A 19046-nucleotide genomic window follows, 5' to 3' on the forward strand; every position below is an offset into this window, starting at 1 on the left:
CACAGTTCTGGAAAAAGGTTTTGTGGACAGATGAGATGAAGATTAACTTATATCAGAATGATGGCAAGAGCAAAGTATGGAGGAGAGAAGGAACTGCCCAAGATCCAATGCATACCACCTCATATGTGGAACACGGTGGTGGGGGTGTTATGGCCTGGGCATGTATGGCTGCTGAAGGTACTGGCTCACTTATCTTCATTGATGATACAACTGCTGATGGTAGTATCATAACGAATTCTGAAGTGTATAGACACATCCTATCTGCTCAAGTTCAAACAAATGCCTCAAAACTCATTGGCCGGCGGTTCATTCCACAGCAAAACAATGATCCCAAACATACTGCTAAAGCACCAAAGGAGTTCTTCAAAACAAAAAAATGGTTAATTCTTGAGTGGCCAAGTCAAATCACCCGCTCTGAACCCAATTGAGCATGCCTTTTATATGCTGAAGAGAAAACTGAAGAGGACTAGCCCCCAAAACAAGCATAAGCTAAAGATGGCTGCAATACAGGCCCGGCAGAGCATCACCAGAGAAGACACCCAGCAACTGGTGATGTCCATGAATCGCAGACTTCAAGCAGTCTTTGGATGCAAAGGATATGCAACAAAATACTAAACATGACTACTTTCATTTACATGACATTGCTGTGTCCCAAACATTATGGTGCCCTGAAATGGGGGAACTATGTATAAACACAGCTGTAATTTCTACATAGTGAAACCAAAATGTATAAAAACGACCTTTATTAAAAACTGACAATGTGCACTTTAACCACGTGATTTTTTCTATTACAAATCTCAAATTATGGAGTACAGAGGCAAATAAACAAATGATGGATCCTTGTCCCAAACATTATGGAGGGTATGTTTGGCCCACATCCGTCTAAACCTGTCCTATCTATGTACCTCAAATGTTTTTTTTAGCATTACGATAGTACCTGCTATCTTTGGTATAAATCAGCATCTGCAGTTCGTTGTTTCTAAATACAAATCCTTTTCTCGCTCTGTTCCAACAAAAGACTAAATGGAACTACAGTTCAATGGAATCAAATAACCCTCAATTTGTTGATTTATTTAATACATTTACAGGCGACAAACAGATGGTTTAGAGCAGAAGTTCTGTGATTATAGTGGATGGTTCCTGAGTCCCAGGGGGCTCCACTAGTCATGGAGTAAATGGTAGGCGGACTCATACACCACCATTCCCTGGCTCCATCCGACATACAATGGTTCTTCTCTCAGCCAGCTGTAGAATGTCAGGGTATCTCAGACACTCCAAGTGGAAAGCAGTAGGCTGGAGGCACAACTTGTAAGCCATTCCTGGATTTCAATCACAAAAGGTGGCATGGTGGCACAGCGATAGAGTTGCTGCCTTACAGCACCAGAGATCCGGGATTGATGCTGACTACGGGTGCTGTCTGTACGGAGTTTGCATGTTCTCCCTATTATCTCGTGGATCTTCCCCAGGTGCTCTAGTTTTCTCGCACACTCCAAAGATATGCAGGTTTGTAGGTTAATTGGCTTATGTAAAATTGTAAATTGTTCGTAGTGTGTAGGATAGTGCCCATACAGGGTGATCAATGGTCGGGCCAGACTCGGTGGGCTGAAGGGCCTGTTTCTGCGCTGTATCTCTAAACTAATCTAAGCTAAACTAAATACTGGAGAAACTGAACGGATCAGGTAGCATCTGTGGAGGAAATGGGCAGACAACATTTCGGGTTGGAACCCTTCTTCAGACTGATGGAGCAGAAGGGAGATAGCTGGTAGAATGAGGTGAGGAGAAGGGATGGGGCAAGAGCTGGCGAGTGACAGGTGGATACAGGTGAGGAGAGGTTGATTGGTAGATGAGTCAGGCAGGAGAGAGAAGGGTAGAGATAGTGACCAAGGCTGGAAGTGATGAGTGAGGAGACAAAAAATTGTAGTTGGTGGAATCGGATAAAGCAAGGAAGGTGAGAAGTGAAATGTAGAACCCAAGGGAGGGATAGTGGGTGGAAGGGAACAGTGTGGGGAGGGGGGAAATGTGAGGACCTGGAATAGAGAGGGACAGGGGATGTGAATGGTGGAGCAGGGAGGGGAAAGGAAGTGGTGAGGGAATTGAGAAGAAAGGTGTGCATGGAGGGTTCAGGGTGGAAACTGGGCAGACAAGGAGAGGTGTCTGGAGTATTATTTGAAACTGGAGAATTCAATGTTCATACCGCTGGGCTATTGAGGTGCTATTCCTCTAGTTCGTGTGTGGACTCACTTTGGCAAAAGAGGAGGCCCAGGATAGAAAGGTCTGTGTGGGAATGGGAAGAAGAGTTAAAATGGTTAGCAATCGGGAGATCCTGTAGTCCTTGGCCAGCCAGGAGCAAGTGTTCTGTGAAACAGTCGCCGAGTCTATCTCATTTACTTTAGACTTTAGAGATATAGCATGGAAACAGGGTCTTCGGCCCAACAACCGAATCTGTACCGACCAGCGATCACCCCAAACACTAGCACTACCCTACACACTAGGCACATTTTACAGAAGCCATTTAACCTACAAACATGTACGCATTTGGAGTACGGAAGGAAACCGGAGCACCCGGAGAAAACCCACGCGGTCACATGGAGAACGTACAAACTCCATGCCGCTCGTGGTCTGGATCTGGCGCTGTAAGGCAACAAATCCACCGCTGCACCACCGTGCTGCCCGCCTGTGTCGGCGAATTCCAATGCTGGTCCCACAGGCCAAGTTACTTCGAGTAAGGGGTGAAGTGAAACTCTGGGCAGGGGTGAGATCTCATCAACAACCCCAGGCACCGCACCACCACGTAATGGTGGAGCCCAGAGAGACATCCTGATCTGGTGCTAGCTCCAACATGAATGAGAAGTTGAGGCCAATTGCCGTTTAGGGTCCGTAACTCCAGGGTCCCCCGCACCGTGCCCGCTGGGTGGGCTGCTGGTGTGCATCAGGGGTGAGGAGAAGACTGGGTTATGACTGGAAAGAAGCAGAGACCCTCCTCCCACAGAGGGACTGAGGGGGTCGGTAGTTGTCCACCATTCGCAGCTTCTCCGACTCGTTCTCGTCCGTGAACAGAAGCATCCGGAACTTATCCATCTGCAAGGAGTGAGTCAAGAGTCAAGAGTGTTTTATTGTCGTATGTCCCAGACAGAACAATTACATTCTTACTTGCAGCAGGGCAACAGAATATGAGACGAGAACAGAGAGATCAGGGGCTCATGTTTAGTTTAGTTTAGAGCTTACATGATTACATGATAGAGCTTACATGAAGGGGAGGTGATAGAGAAATGGGAGACTCAGGGATGCGAGATGAGCATATGGAGTTGGGGAAAGGAGCAGGGTGAGTGGAGATGGTGGGAGAAATGTGTGCGCCTTGGGGCTGGGGTGAAAAGAGAGGGAGGTGGGGGTGGTTGGAGAATTTACCCACCATGTCCCCTTCTACCCATATCCCTTCCTCCTGCTTTATATTTCATTCCTCCTCTCCTTATCTGACACCCCTTTGTCTCCTTTCCACCTCTAGCCTTTGTCACTTTCTCCACCCATCAGCTATTCAATAGACAATAGACAATAGGTGCAGGAGTAGGCCATTCAGCCCTTCGAGCCAGCACCGCCATTCAATGCGATCACTCTCAATCAGTACCCCGTTCCTGCCTTCTCCCCATACCCCCTCACTCCGCTATCCTTAAGAGCTCTATCCAGCTCTCTCTTGAAAGCATCCAACGAACTGATCTCCACTGCCTTCTGAGGCAGAGAATTCCACACCTTCACCACTCTCTGACTGAAAAAGTTCTTCCTCATCTCCGTTCTAAATGGCCTACCCCTTATTCTTAAACTGTGGCCCCTTGTTCTGGACTCCCCCAACATTGGGAACATGTTTCCTGCCTCTAATGTGTCCAATCCCCTAATTATCTTATATGTTTCAATAAGATCCCCCCTCACCCTTCTAAATTCCACCCCCATCTTAATCCACCTATCACTTTCCAGGCTTTGTTCCATCCCCTTTTGCAGCTTTCTCCCCCCTACCTCATTAGCCTGAAGGGCCCCGACCTGAAATGTCATCTGTCCATTTACTCCACAAATGCTGCCTGACCCGTTGAGCTCCTCCAGCACTTTGTGTCCTTTTGTGTATTAACCAGCATCTGCAGTTCTTTGATTTTGCTCTCCATAGACTAGTGATTTAGCTGTCATTTTATACCTCTGAGTAAAACCAGGATGCCAGAGTTTGAGCGGATAATGGGAGAGGCAAAGTTTGTCCTGGAGACAGATATAGAATTTTTACAGCATAATTAACCTCATTGCCTCTTGCCCCTCTGGAACATGAGGCCATTAGCAATATCTTTATAACCCCCTGATGCAACCATCTGAACCTAATGAGGCAACAGATTAATGATTAACAAGTCATAACAGCAGCAGTCATCCATGCCAGTTGCAAACTCTTAACCTGGGCGCAGTCTGGTAGCCCCATTTACAGGAAGGATGTGGAGGCTTTGGAGAGGGTGCAGAGGAGGTTTACCAGAATGATGCCTGGATTAGGGGGGTATTAGCTACAGGGAGAGGTTGGACAAACTTGCAATGTTTTCTCTGGAGCATTGATGGTTGACAGGAGACCTGATGGAAGTATATAAAATTATGAGAGGTATAGATGTGTCACAAGCTGAGGTTAATTGCTAAAAGGTTTGAAGTCAAATGTTTAGACTTTGACCATCGCCGACACCCCTTTCCCCTTTCTTGATCTCACCGTCTCCATCACAGAAGATAGACTATCGACTGACATCTATTACAAACCCACTGACTCCCACAACTACCTCGACTACACTTTTTCAAAGTCTGCTTCCTACAAAGACTCTATCCCCTACTCCCAATTCCACCGTCTATGCCACAATCTGTGCTCAAGATGAGGTGTTCTACACCAGGACATCCAAGATGTCCTCATTCTTTAGGGAATGGAGGCTTCCCCTCTTTCATTATAGACGAGGCCCTCACACGTGTCTCCTCGGTACCCCGCAGCTCTGCCCTTGCTCCCCCTTCCCCGAGTTACAACAGGGACAGAGCCCCCCTAGTCCTTACCTTTCACCCCATCAGCTGTCGTATACAACACATAATCCTCCGACATTTTTGCCACCTCCAATAGGATCCCACCATGAGTCACATCTTCCCATCTCCACCCCTTTCCGCCTTCTGCAGAGACCTTTCCCTCCGCAACTCCTTGGTTAACTCATCCCTTACCACCCAAACCACCCCCTCTCCAGGTACCTTCTCCTGCGATTGCAGTAGCTGCAACACCTGTCCCTATACATCCTCCCTCAACTCTGTCCAGGGACACCGACAGTCTTTTCAGGTTAGGCAGGGGTTCACTTTCACCTCCTCCAATCTCATCTACTGTATCCGTTGTTCAAGATGTGGACTTGTATACATCAGCGAGACCAATTGGGCGATTGTTTCGCTGAGTTCAGTCCGCCTGGACTTACCTGATCTGCTGATTGCTAAATAGTTTAATTCCCCTTCTAAATCCCGCACTGATCTTTCTGTCCGAGCCCATTGTCTATTGTCAGAGTGAGACTAAACGCAAATTGGAGGAACAGCATCTCATATTTCACTTGGGCAGCTTACAGCCCAGGGGTGTGACTATTCATTTCTCTAACTTCAAGTAACCCCTGCATTCCCTCTCTCTCTCCATCCCTCCCCCATCCAAGTCATACCAGCTTCTCGTTCTCACCTAGCAACATTGTTACTTCTTTGCATATCTTTCATTCATTTGTTCTGTATCTCTCTACATCATTGTCTATATCTCTTGTTTCCCTTTCCCATGACTTTCTGTCCGAAGAAGGGTCTCGACCCGAAACGTCACTCATTCCTTCTCTCCAGAGACACTGTCCATCCCGCTGAGTTACTCCAGCATGGTGTGTCTATCTTCAGTTTAAACGACCATCAGTAGTTCCTTCCTACACATTTAGACAATAACAGGTGGGCATCAGGAAGTCTGATGTGAGGAGATGGTAGGGATTAGCAGAAAATTCGGATCGTGGATAATGTATATTGATGAAGGAAGCTTGGTTGGATATATTTAACCAAGTACATTATGTTTAAGCCCATAATACTATGGGAGAGCCACTTTATTTAGAGATACAGTGAGGAAACAGGCCCTTCGACCCACTGAGTCTGTGCCCACCAACAATCACCCCGTACACTACAGATAGACACAAAAAGCTGGAGTAACTCAGTGGGTCAGGCAGCATCTCTGGAGAAAAGGGATGGGTGATGTTTCAATAGGTCTGAAGAAGGGTCCCGACCCGGAACGCCACCTATTCCTTTTCTCCTGAGATGCTGGCTGGCCCGCTGAGTTACACTAGCTTTTTGTGTCTATCTTTGGTTTAAACCATCATCTGCACATTCTTCCTACCCTTTACACTAGTTTTATCCCACACACTAGGGACAATTTTCCGATGCGAATTTTACTTACAAACCCGCACGCCTATAGAATGTGGGAGGAAACCGGAGCACCGAGAGAAAACCCACAGGGAGAACGTACAAACTCAACACAGACAGCACCTGAGGTCAAGATCAAACCCGGGTCTCTGACGCTGTCAGGCAGCAGCTCTACCGCTGCGCCACTGTGTCCCTGTAATACGAGGGAAGTGAGAATCTCCCATTAATGCTCTCCTATTACAGCTATCTGCAATCCCTGCACACCTGTCCTTGTAGCAGGGCTACGGAACAGGAGGTGAGTTGGGTCCATTGCTGCTTGGTGCAGAGGCATTGACTGCGCTCCGTAGCACGGTGATGTGTGCGATGGGTGGCTCCTCTGGTCACTCACCTGCTTCTCAGACACTCTGATGGGCTCCCTGAAGACAATCCAGGTCACGCTCTCGTGGAGCGGAGGAGTGGTCAGCGAGCCGGCGTAAGTCCAGTAATCCCTGCAGTCGGGCAGCAGGCACTGGGGGTCAAACTTCTTAAACTGGGCTTGCGTTTCCTGCCGAGAGAGCGAGAGAGATTCAGGGACGGGCAGTGCAGGACGGAGCAGTGTTGGTGGTGTGAGCCGAGCTCAGTGTTAAGCTGCAAACGTCTGTGGGGTGTCCATGGTTTCACAAAGGACTTTGCCTCTTTTTTTAGTTTAGTTTAGTTTATTGTCACATGTTTAGTTTAAAGTTAGTTTAGAGATACAGCATGGAAACAAGCCTTTAGGACCACAGAATCCATGCTAACCAGCAATCACCCACACACTAGCACTATTCTACACACTAGGGACTATTTAAAATTTTACCGAAGCCAATTAACTTACAAACCTGTACGTCTTCGTAGTGTGGTAGGAAACCAGAGCTCCCGGAGAAACCCCATGCGGTCACAGGGAGAACGTACCAACTCCGTACAGACAGCACCTGTAGTCTGGTCTCTGGCGCTGTAATGTAGTAGCTCTACCACTGTGCCACTGTGTCGCCCCTGTACTGAGGTACAGCGAAAAGCTTTTTATTGCGTGCTATCCAGTCAGCGAGAAGACTATATATGATTTCAATCAAGCTATCCACAGTGTACAGATACAAAGGAAATAATGTTTATTTCAAAATAAAGTCCCGTAAAGACCAATTAAAGAGAGTCCAAGGGTCTCCAATGAGGTAGATGATAGGTCACAACCAGTCTCTAGTTGGTGATAGGATGGTTCAGTGGCCCAATAACAGCTGGGAAGAAACGGTCCCTGAATCTGGAGGTGTGCATTTTCACACCTGTACCTCTTGTCTGATGGGAAAAGGGAGAAGGGAGAAGAGGGAATGACCGGGGTATGACTGGTCCTTAATTATGCTGGTGGCTTTGCAGAGGCAATGTGGTGTAGATGAAGTCAATGGAAGGGAGGTTGATGTGCTTATTAATTTAATATATTTTTATTTATTACATATTATCAATGCGTATTGTGATTGCAGGCCTGTTAAGTAGCAGCATGTACGAATTTCATTGTTCCATTGTCGGTTTCAATGACAATGAAACATTCACAGGTACTGACCTCCCCACCATTGACGGGATCTACAGGAGGTGCTGCCTCAAAAATGCTGCAGCATCTTCGGAGACCCACACCACCTTGGCCACACTCTGATTTCGCTGCTGCCATCAGGAAGAAGGTACAGGAGATTGAGAACCGTGCCCTCCAGGTTCAAGAACATCTTCTTCCCAACAACCATCAAGCTCTTGATCACTGCACAACACTAACCTCAGCAACCATAAATTATTGACTGTCTTTAGTTTGTACGTTCTCCCTATGACCGCGTGGGGTTTTCCCGACTACTTCGATTTTCTCCCACATTCGTAGGTATACAGGTTTATAGGTTAATTGGCTTTAGTAAAATTGTAAATTGTCATTAGTGTGTAAGATAGAGCTAGTGTTCGAGATGATCACTGATCGGTGCGGACTCGGTGGGCCGAAGGACCTGTTTCCGCCCTGTATCTCTAAAGTCTAACGTCTAAGGACCAGACTTTTTTTGCAGTCGTATTGGGGACATTAATTTATTGATTTTTAAATGTATTATGTTATCTATTTGTTTATAGGCCTGTTATGCTCCCGCAAGTTAAAAAATTCATTTTTCATTGAGTAAGTTTCCCTGTGGAATTCATTCCCACAGACGGCTGTGGAGGTCAAGTCATTGGATATTTTTAAGGCAGAGATTAACAGATTCTTGGTTAGTAAGTGTATCAGAGGTTACGAGGAGAAGGCAGGGGAATGGGGTTGAGAGGGAAAGATAGATCGGCCATGATTGAATGGCAAAATAGACTCGATGGGCCGAATGGTCTAATTCTGCTCCTATAGCCTATGAACTTGAGTTTCGTTGTCCGTACAGATACCAATTAAAAGCTCTTGACTCTCGACTCTCGAGGAAATCATGGAACTCCAATAAAATCTGCTCAAGCCCACTGCTCCCTGCGTCCAAAATCTCCTGCAATCACGGACACATTGGATTGTCGTGAACAGTGCTTTGTTTGTGACATTATGGCTTACCGGCATCTTTACACATCCCCAGGCCAGGCCTTGCAACTCCGACCCAGGACAACGGGCCTTTAGATTAGGTTAGTCCAGACCAGACCCTGATGGGAGCTCCTCACCTTAAATTTCACCATGTACAGGACATCTGTCAGCCTGTGGAGGTCAGCGTGTCTGTCACCCATCTGGAAGAGAGAAAGATCATGAAGTGTGTCTGGATAAGTAGAGCAGAGTTCAGTATTGGTTCAGTGGGTCTGAAGAAGGGTCTCGACCTGAAAAGTCACCTATTCATTTTCTCCAGAGATGATGCCTGACCCACTGAGATACACCAGCATTTTGTGCCTATCTAAGTTCAGTAAAGGCTCTGAGTCGGGTGAATGCAGAGTCTCTTACCCAGGGTAGGGGAATCAAGAACCAGAGGACATAGGTTTAGGGCGAGAGGGGAAAGATTTAATAGAAACCTGAGGGGCAACATTTGCACACAGAGGGTGGTGGATATATTGAACAAGGTGCCAGAAGAAGTAGATGAGGCAGACAGTATAAGAACATTCAAAAGACAGTTGGACAGGTACATGGACAGGAAAGATTTGGTGTGATATGGGCCAAATGCTGGCAGGTGGGACCAGCATTGATGGGGCATCTTGGTCTGCATGAGAAAGTTGGGTCGAAGGGGCTGCTCCCATGCTGTAAGATGCCACAACTCTCTAAAGGGGCATTTCTCTGTTCAAACAGCACCAAAAGTTACAGAATTCAAACAAAGGAACAGGCCACTCAGTCCTTCTAATCCATGCTGCTGCTTATTCTCTGTCCTAGCCCTCTCCCATACCATTATCAGCATATTCAGTCCAGATGCAGACCTGAAACGTCGACGATTCCTTTACCCCCACCCTACAGTCACTGCTTGGCCCACTGACCTTCAGCCAGCCGCAAGCTGCACGGTCAACACCCACCTCCAGGAACACGGCGACCACTGCCAAGCCATCCTCTTCCACTGCCGCCTCGCCGAAGCTTTGATACTTGGTTGAGTTCCAGTGAACCAGGTGAAGCTACAGTGAAGGAGAGAGGAAGAGGGTGGTTGTCTAAGGTTAGAGAGACAAGGTGGCCCACCTGTCATCACTGTTGTCCCATGGAGTCCCAGTGAAGGCATCAGCCTGGGTTACCACTTGACCACAAGAATGACAGATTCTTCATTAGTAAGGGTGTCAACGGTTACAGGGAGAAGGCAGGAGAATGGGGTTGAGAGGGAAAGACAGATTAGCCATGATTGAATGACAGAGTAGACGCGATGGGCTGAATGGCCGAATTATGCTCCTATGACTTATGAACTTATGAACACAGCACAGGAAAAGGCCCTTTGGCCCACAATGTCTGTGCCAAGCATGGTGCCAGGTTAAACTAATCTCCTCTGTTTGCATGTGATCCATATCCCTCCATTCCTTGCATATACATGTACCCAATTAAAAGCCATGCTTGAATGGAAGAGTAGACTCCTTGGGCTTAATGGGCTAATGGGCTCCTATGACCTATGAACCTATGAACTTAAATCTACGACAGCCAGTTGACTCCTTTCTCCTATGGTGTGATGAACCTGCCACCCCAAACTCGGCCTTTGCAGGAGAGATGGGATTTGGACCACTGTGGAGGCCGTCATTGAGTACTTTTAAGGTGCAGTTTGACAGATTCTTGATTAGTGAAAGATGTGAAAGACGCTCTTTGGTCTGCCCGAGCTTTGTTGACCTCCCAGCGGAGGGACGCACTGAAGTTGGCACAGCCAACACCAAGGCTCTGTGGGGGAGGACCACAGTCTAGGGTCCTTCCGCTGTTGGACATGGGGGGCAGGGTGTGGTGGAGACGCCCCTCCGAATAAGGGATTCTGTGTAAATTTGGCAATGAATATCTGCATTGAATGTATAACCTCCGGGAATGTCGGATGGAGTTGTTGAAAAGAAGATGTTTTGTAAATATTTATTACTGGAATAAAGTATTTTTTGATATTTAAAAAATATGGGGTTATGGGAAGAAGGTGGGAGAATGGGGTTGAGAGGGAAAGATAGATCAGCCATGATTGAATGGCGAAATTGACGATGGGCTGAATGGCCTAATTCTGCCCCTAGAAACTTATGAACATGAGATTCTCACCTCTCCAGGGTAATTCTTGCCATCGACAGTGTGCTCGGATCCTTGTTGCTGCTTCCGGCCCCAGTGGAAGTGGAACTGCTTCAGCTGGTAGGGATTGTCCAAGGGTCCTCCGCTCACCACTGCGGGAACAATCAGCGTTAACATCACCAACGATCTGTCCTCGACCAACCACGTTGAAACGGTAGCCAACACAGAGAGTGGTGGGTGCCTGGAATGCACTGCTGGGGGTGGTGGTGGTGAGGGCACATATGATAGTGGCTTAAAGAGGTGATTACATAGGCACATGGAGGCACACAGCGAATGGAGGGGTATGGATCACGTGCAGACAGAGGAGATTAATTTAACTTGACATCGTGTTCAGCACTGACATTGTGGGCTGAAGGGCCTGATCCAGTGGCCCATTGATCTGTGGTCTCTGTACAGATGGTGACTGGTGGAAGGAAATAGAGGGAACAGACATTTGCAGACAGACTCCCTGAGACCCAGACATTGCGTTGGTTTAATTTTCTGCAGAAGCGTGTCTGCCTATGTTTAAAACACAATGTGCTGGAGTAACTCAGTGGGTCAGGCAGCATCTGTGGAGGTAAAGGATGACGTTTCTGGGAGGGACCCTTCTTCAGACTGACCCAGTGGTCTGTTGTTTGTTTGTTCGATGCCCTGGGGAAGTTATAAACAGCAGCAGACAAAGCCTTCAGCACAACATCCGCTGCCCACTCCAGCCCACTGACAGTCGCCACCTTGTAATTTGTCTCCACTTTTAACACAAGGTCATAATTTTACCTAAACCCAGAGAGTCGGTCGGAGACTAAAGCCAAACCAAGGGACCCAGCCCCTCAGAGCCTGGTATCCAAGATTAAATCCAAATAACTAACATACACACAGGCACACACACAGATATTTAGAAATACTCACACATAAGTGCACACATGCACACGCGCACACACAGCAAACTCCACATAGACAGCACCCAAGGCCAGGATCGAACCAGGGTGTCTGGCGCTGTGAGTCAGCGGCTCTACCTGCTGCAGCACTGTTCCGCCAACATCCTTTTGGATCTTTTCTGTACCTTCCCTGGCTTCATGAGACGGACAATGGCAGTGGGGTTTGGGATATTGTCACCTGCAGATACCCCTCCACGATGAACCCCACCCTGACTGGCAAATGTATCGCCGTTCCTTCACTGTCATTGGGTCTAAATCCAGGTAGAGCCACTGCCTCCTAATGCCGGAGACCCGGGTTCGATCCTGACCTTGGGAGCTGCCTGGGCGGAGTTTCCATGTTCTCCCTGTGACTGTGTGGGTTTCCTCCAGGTGCCCCGTTTTCCTTCCTCACCCCAAAGACGTGTGGGTTTGTAGGTTAATTGTTCCTCTGTAAATTGCTCCTAGTGTGCCCCGAGTGTGTAGGATGGGAATGAGAAAGTGGGATAACATGGAACTACTGTGAACGGGTGATCGATGGTCGGCGTGGACTTGGTGGGCCGAAGGGCCTGTTTCCGTGCTGTATCTCTAAACTCTAACTCCTTCCCGATCAGCACTGTGGGAGCACCTTCTCCAGAGGACTGCAGAGGTTCAAGAAGGCAGCTCACCTCCACCTTTTCAGGGGTAAGTGGGGATGTGTGATAAATGCTGGACTTGCCAGAGATGGCCCCATCCCAAAATTTATTCGGGAGTGAGTGAGAGAAGGGAACAATTCCTGCCTACTCAGCACTCTCACACCCTGCCATGACATGCTTAGAGTTTCTAATTGCAGAGAGATTGTGGCTCATTTATCACTCATCAGTTATGGCCCAAACTGTAAAAAAGTTCTATGCTGCTGTTCCAAATCAATAATTAACTGACTGACATTTAATCATTGCAGTCACACATTCCATCTCCTCACACTTTCTCTAGAGGTCGCAAATAACTAATTTCTGCAAAATAAAAAAAAATCTGCAAGAAACACAAAAACATGGAGGGGTGGGGATGTACGTACCCATGCAACATACACTCAGCGCACAATACTCGTACATGCTACATGCGCACACACACACATGCACAAATATACACATCACACACAAATGTTCACACACATATGCAAAAGACACAGACATGCAACAGAAGCCACACAGATACATGCAACATGCTCCACACAGACACATTCACAGACAAGTACACGCACAGAGACACATACAAACACAGATACACAGACATGTAGATATTCACACACATGCACAGACACACGAGAGAGCAACAAGTGCAGATACACTAACATATGAGTGTGTGGCACACAGACACAGACAGAGCAGTGTGTACACATATGCACAAGTAAGACAGAGACTCACAAGGGGGTGAAATAGGAAAGGGGAGACAGAGGAGGGTGACGCATGAGAGGGGAGACACAGGGGGAGTGGGTGAGGAGGCAGGGCTGGGGCAGAGGCTTCTATGAGGTAATGGGTCGCATTGGGAGCTATGAATGACGCTGGGACTAACGAGTTAACTGCATAGTGATCGCACAGACTACACATCCTCTGCTGAGAATAGAGGATCAAGGGCCGCTCTGAAGTCGTCTTCAAATGATTAAAGGGATTTGAGGTGGATTGGGGGGAATTATCTTGTCTGGCTGTGGGAGCCCTGAACAAGATGAAACTTAAAAACAAAACTCAGTCTCTCAGAAGCTTGCCAGCCTTCATACAAAGTTTGATCATTTCACAAGATATTGGACAGAATTTGGCCATTCAGCCCATCAAGTCTACTCCACCATTCAATCATGGCTGATCTATCTTTCCCTCTCAACCCCGTTACCTGGGAATCCATCTGTTCCAGAGTTACAGAGAACATTTGGATATCTCAACTCTGAAAACGATGGACGTTGTTTTTGGGGCAAGGATTTTGAGGAACACATAACAGAGGCATGGCGGTCAGATCATCCATGACCTTGTTCACTGGAGGAACAGACGTAATGGCATAATGAACTCTGATACAGTCATAGAGCTGGACAGCACAGAAACAGGCCCTTCTCTGCAGAAAGGTGCTGGAATGAGCAGATGTGCCTGGTGGTGGCATCACGTCAGAAGTGACGGAAATAGAGTCATACAGCGTGGAAACAGGCCCTTCGGCCCAACTTGCCTTCGCGACCAACATGCCCCATCTACACTAGCCCCCCCTGCTTTTGACCCACATACCTCTAAACATATGCTATCCATGTATGTCCAAGTGTTTCTTAAACCTTATGATAGTCCCTGCCTCAACTACCTCCTCTGGCAGCTTAGTCCATACACCACCCTCTGTGTGAAAATGTTACCCCTCAGGTTCCTACTATATCTTTCCCCTCTCACCTTAAATCTATGTCCTCTGGTTCTCGATTCCCCTACTCTGGGCAAAAGATCGTGATCTATTTTTCTCATGATCTTGTATTTATCGATAAGGCAAGTGCGAGTCTCACCCCGGTCATTTCCTCTTCTTCCCTCTCCCACTAAGCAAGAGGTACAGAAGTATGAAATGCATACCTCCAGATTAAGGAACAGTTGCTTCTCAGCTGTTATTAGGCAACTGAACCAACCTATCACCAACTAGAGAGCGGTTCTGACCTCCCATCGACCTCATTGGAGACCCCCGGACTATCTTTAATCGGACTTTACTGGAGTCTTGCACTAGACGTTATTCCCTTTATCCTGGATCTGAACACTGTGGACGGCTTCACTGTAATCATGTATAGTCTTTCCTCTAACTGGTTAGCACGCATCAAAAAAAGCTTTTCATTGTAGCTCAGTACACGTGGCAATAATAAACTAAACTGAAGAGGTGCACCTCTATAATGTTGAAGGCCGATGCGCACACTGCCCCTTGCCTCACCTGTCTTATCGTTGCAATCCTCAAACTCCACCACCACCGAGTGGCCGGTGTTGCAGATGGACATGGAGGAGCAGCCACTGTAGGAGATGGTGACCGGCCCTAGGTCGGGGTTGTAGGCTGCCTCGGCACCCACAATGTCGATGGGAGACTGCCGGTTCCCCTGGGCAAGTGGAAACTTCTTGTGCCAGTTCAAGGGACCTGCAATGGAGACACTCCAGGTCATTCAGTGCCTCCTTGAGGCTTGTGGCAACGTCACCCCACTTACTGCCCAAAATATTTTACCTTCAGTTTAGAGTTACAGCATGGAAATAGGCCCTTTGGCCCATCAAGTCTGTGCCAACCAGCAATCACCCCATACACGAGCACTATCCAACACATTAGGGACAATTTATAATTATTACCGAAGCCAATTAACCTTTGCAATGTGGGAGCAACCCAGAGAAAACTCACGCGGTCACAGGGAGAACCTACAAACTCTGTACACACAGCAACCGTAGTCAGGATTGAACCCGGGTCTCTGGTGCTGTAGATAGGAACTCTACCGCTGTGCCACCATGCCTCTCTCTGTTGTTACAAGGGAGAGAATTACTTTGCAGGATCAAAATCTATTTCAGGGAGGAGAGGATTGGAAACTGCCTTGAGGTTCAGATACTCTGAAAATCTGCACCTACATCAAACTAATTCAGAACACACTAGTCAGAGTCATAGAGCTGTGCAGCACAATGTCAGGCCCTTCAGCCCATCTTGTCCATGCCAACCAGAATACCATTCTGGGCTAATCCCATTTGCCTGTATTTGGTCCGTATCCCTCTAAATCCTTCCTATCCATAAATCTTTCCAAATGCGTATTAGATGCAATTATATCCATTTCTATAGCTTACTCTGGCAGCTCTTCCTGATACGGACTACCCTCTGAGTGACGAAGTCGCCCCCGAGGTCCCTCTTAAATCTCTCCACTCTCACCTGAAGCCTACGTCCTCTGGTTTTAGAATCTTTTAAAAGAAAAAAAAGACTGAGTGTTCCAACTATTCAACTATGCCCTGTAGCTCAAATCCGCAAGCCCAGATGAATCTTTTCTGCACCCTTTCCAACTCTCTCTCCAGAGATCTAATGTCAGGAACTTGTGGATGTTAAACAATGGGCAGGAAAGTACAGAAACAGGCCCTTCAGCCCATCTGGCCTGTGCTGACAAAGTTGTCATATTAAACATAGATCACAGAACATTACAGTACAGAAACAGGCCCTTCAGCTCACCTTGCCGTGCCGACAAAGTTATCACATTAAGCAAAGAACACATTACCTCACAGAATCAGGCCATTCGGCCCATCTTGCCTATGCTGACAGTTGTCATATCAAACACTGAAAATAGAACAGTACAGCACAGATAAAGGCCCTTCAGCCCACAGTCTGTGCTGGACATAACACCAAGTTAAACTAATCAGGCTAGTTCCATTGTGTAGGAAAATAACTGCAGATGCTGGTACAAATCGAAGGTATCACAAAATGCTGGAGTAACTCAGCAGGTCAGGCAGCATCTAGGAGAGAGGGAATGGGTGACGTTTCGGGTCGAGACCCTTCTTCAGACTGAATGCTGCCTAGACCTGCTGAGTTACTCCAGCATTTTGTGATACCTAGGCTACTTCTATTTGTTTGTATTTGCCTCACAGCCCTCTAAACCTTTCCGATCCATATATCTGTCCAAATGTCCTTTAAAAGTCATTAATTGTACCCCCTACTATAGCTACCACTGGCTAGTTTTTTTCCAATGTAAATCATAGCTCTTCCTACATACATCACTTCACAAATTTACAACGTGAGTTTCTGTGGCCATCTACCAATGTTGCAGCAGGTCAGAATTCCCAGTCCAAATAAAACAGCAAGGGGCGACCAGTGGACTTACCGTTCTCATCTCCGTAGCCCCAGCAATTCTGTGCGCTCATTCTGGCGTAGTGTAGAGAGGGAATGATGCCTTCCCCTTTTATTGACTCGGAGTGGGCTGGCACTGTGTGAAGGGAAGGGAAGGGAAGGGAAGGGAAGAAGGCGTCCGTTTGCTGGCTGAAGCCACCGCCGTGTCCCGAGATCAGTGGCCGGTGCCCGAGTCGGCAGAGTTGCAGGGTACCCGATACGCACACATACACCAATCTTCACATCGTTTCCCCTTCAACCTCTCCGGTCGACACATCATCCTTCCCAACATATCACCTATTTTGCACGCCAGCACCGTCAAAATATATCCCAAAACAGCACCAAACCTAAAACTCAAACACCCTTTTAAAAAGATACATCTGTATTTTTTCACTGCGTTTTCTCCCAATTCCAGCGTATATCTATCTGTGTGTCCCGTCCCCCCCCTCCCCTCCCCTCCCCTCCCTCGCCACGTTATACCGCGTGAGTCCAACCCCCAATTTACTGCACACTGTTTGAATCAGGAATTTCTACTTCCTCTGGTTTTGAATAAAACAAGCTCTAGTTTCAAGTTTAGCAATCAAACCACAGGAGAAACTGCAGTCCACGTTAACCCCTAAAACTCCAATAGTTTAAAAAAAAAGGGAAATGCTGTGGACACTAGTGACTGAAGATGCAGGAATCTGGAACAACAAACACCCCAAGTGCTGGAGTAACACAACGTGTCAGGCAGCATCTGTGGAGAACATGGATGGGTAATGTTTTGGGATCAGGACCCCCCTTCAGGCATCATCTGTCCATTCCTTCCACAAATGTTGCCTGACCCTCAGAGTTCCTCCAGCAGTTTGTGTTTTGCTCAGGATTCCAGCACCTGCAGGTCCTTGTGACTTCAAATGCAACTTTCCACTAGGAACGGGATAAGTACCTGAGGGTGGGTTGAGTGCAAAGAGCAAAAGTAGGGGATCAATTAGAGAGGGTGGCACGGTGGCACAGTGGTTGAGTTGCTGCCTCACCGCATCAGAGACCTGCGTTGGAACCTAACTACAGATGCTGTCTGTTCGAAGTTTGTACTGTATGTTTTCCCTGTGACTGTGTGGATTTTCTCATTTTCCCCCACTCCAGAGACATGCGCAGGTTTGTAGGTTAATTGGCTTCTGTAAAAGATGTAAATTGTCCCTAGTGTGTAGGATACTGCTAGTGTACGGGGATCGCTGGTCGGCGCAGACTCGTTAGACCAAAGAGTCTGTTTCCGCGCTGTATCTCTAAACTAAACTAAATTAGAGAGCTCTACCAAAGCCAGCAGAGGTCTCATGAGCCGATCAGTCCACCTCTGTGCTGCATTGACTATTTTCAAGATATTTCCAAAGTGCTCACGGTCTGTCAAGGGTTGTAATGTGGGAAGGACAGCTGATAATTTATGTACCTTAAGCTCACAAAACACATCAGTGCAATAAATCAGCAGATAATATTTTATAACTCCCTCACTTTTGAGTGGAGGTTATTTTGGAGAATTAATGTGTGGGCAATGACCTTGCTGAACTGAGCACTTTATCACTCCAGATTGCAACACCCAATTGCTTCAATAAAACCAGTGCCCATTCCGTACGCAGCTTTATCTCATTAAGATTTAGGTTGGTGATTATCCTGTATAGGCAGATTGATCGATTTGTGGAATAACCTGATGCTTTAATGAACTGGGGCCTCTTTTTGATTACGTTCTCACTGTGTGCATTCATGACACCATCCCACACCCACAACCTTGTGAAAGAAACCTTTCAAGAGCCACTTGATAAGGTACCAAACAAAAAGGTTATTATATAAGAGCTTAAAGGCCTGGGGCAACATGCTGGCACGGATAGAGGATTGCTTAAATAGTCGGAATAAAGGGATTGTTATTAGTGGAGAATCACAGGGATCTCAGTGTTCACAACTTAGATGCATAAACTGTGTAACAGAACTTCATAAGATATGACGACACAGTGACAGAGCTGAAGACTCAGGTTCAATCCTAACATTGGTTGCTGTCTGTGTCGAGTTTGCCCATTCTCCCGGTGTTTACATGGGTTTTCTCCAGGTGCTCTGGTTTATTCCCACATCTCGAAGATGTGCAGGTTTATAGGTTAATTGGCTCTCTGTAAGTTGCCCCTAGTGTGTAGGGAGTGGATGAGAAAATGGGATAAGGTAGAAACAAATGTGAACTGGTGATCAATGGTTGGCGTGGATTTGGT

At 47.1% G+C, this 19046-nt stretch overlaps 1 protein-coding gene across 1 annotated transcript; it reads right to left on the reverse strand.

Annotated features, from left to right (window-relative positions):
* Positions 1 to 1060: 1060 nt before the first annotated feature.
* ca7 (carbonic anhydrase VII) lies at positions 1061 to 17223 on the reverse strand. The gene is made up of 7 exons (XM_078400710.1): positions 16814 to 17223; positions 14914 to 15111; positions 11084 to 11202; positions 9895 to 9990; positions 9067 to 9129; positions 6797 to 6952; positions 1061 to 3078 (listed from the first exon to the last, which is right to left on the reverse strand). Exons 1-7 carry the CDS (start codon positions 16851 to 16853, stop codon positions 2953 to 2955), a joined length of 798 nt encoding a protein of 265 aa, XP_078256836.1. The 5' UTR covers positions 16854 to 17223; the 3' UTR covers positions 1061 to 2952.
* Between the last annotated feature and the right edge of the window lie 1823 nt (positions 17224 to 19046).

Source organism: Rhinoraja longicauda, chromosome 6 (assembly GCF_053455715.1).
Source record: "Rhinoraja longicauda isolate Sanriku21f chromosome 6, sRhiLon1.1, whole genome shotgun sequence".
In the NCBI taxonomy this organism is placed as follows: Eukaryota; Metazoa; Chordata; class Chondrichthyes; order Rajiformes; family Arhynchobatidae; genus Rhinoraja; species Rhinoraja longicauda.

Excerpts from the sequence above, each read along its gene's own strand:
- ca7 (XM_078400710.1), bottom strand. The coding sequence starts at position 16,853 with ATGAGCGCACAGAATTGCTGGGGCTACGGAGATGAGAACG. Across the intron at positions 11,203-14,913 it reads GGATTGCAACGATAAGACAG|TGGTGAGCGGAGGACCCTTG; the intron begins GTGAGGCAAGGG and ends TTGTTCCCGCAG. Across the intron at positions 3,079-6,796 it reads TCAGAGTGTCTGAGAAGCAG|ATGGATAAGTTCCGGATGCT; the intron begins GTGAGTGACCAG and ends CACTCCTTGCAG.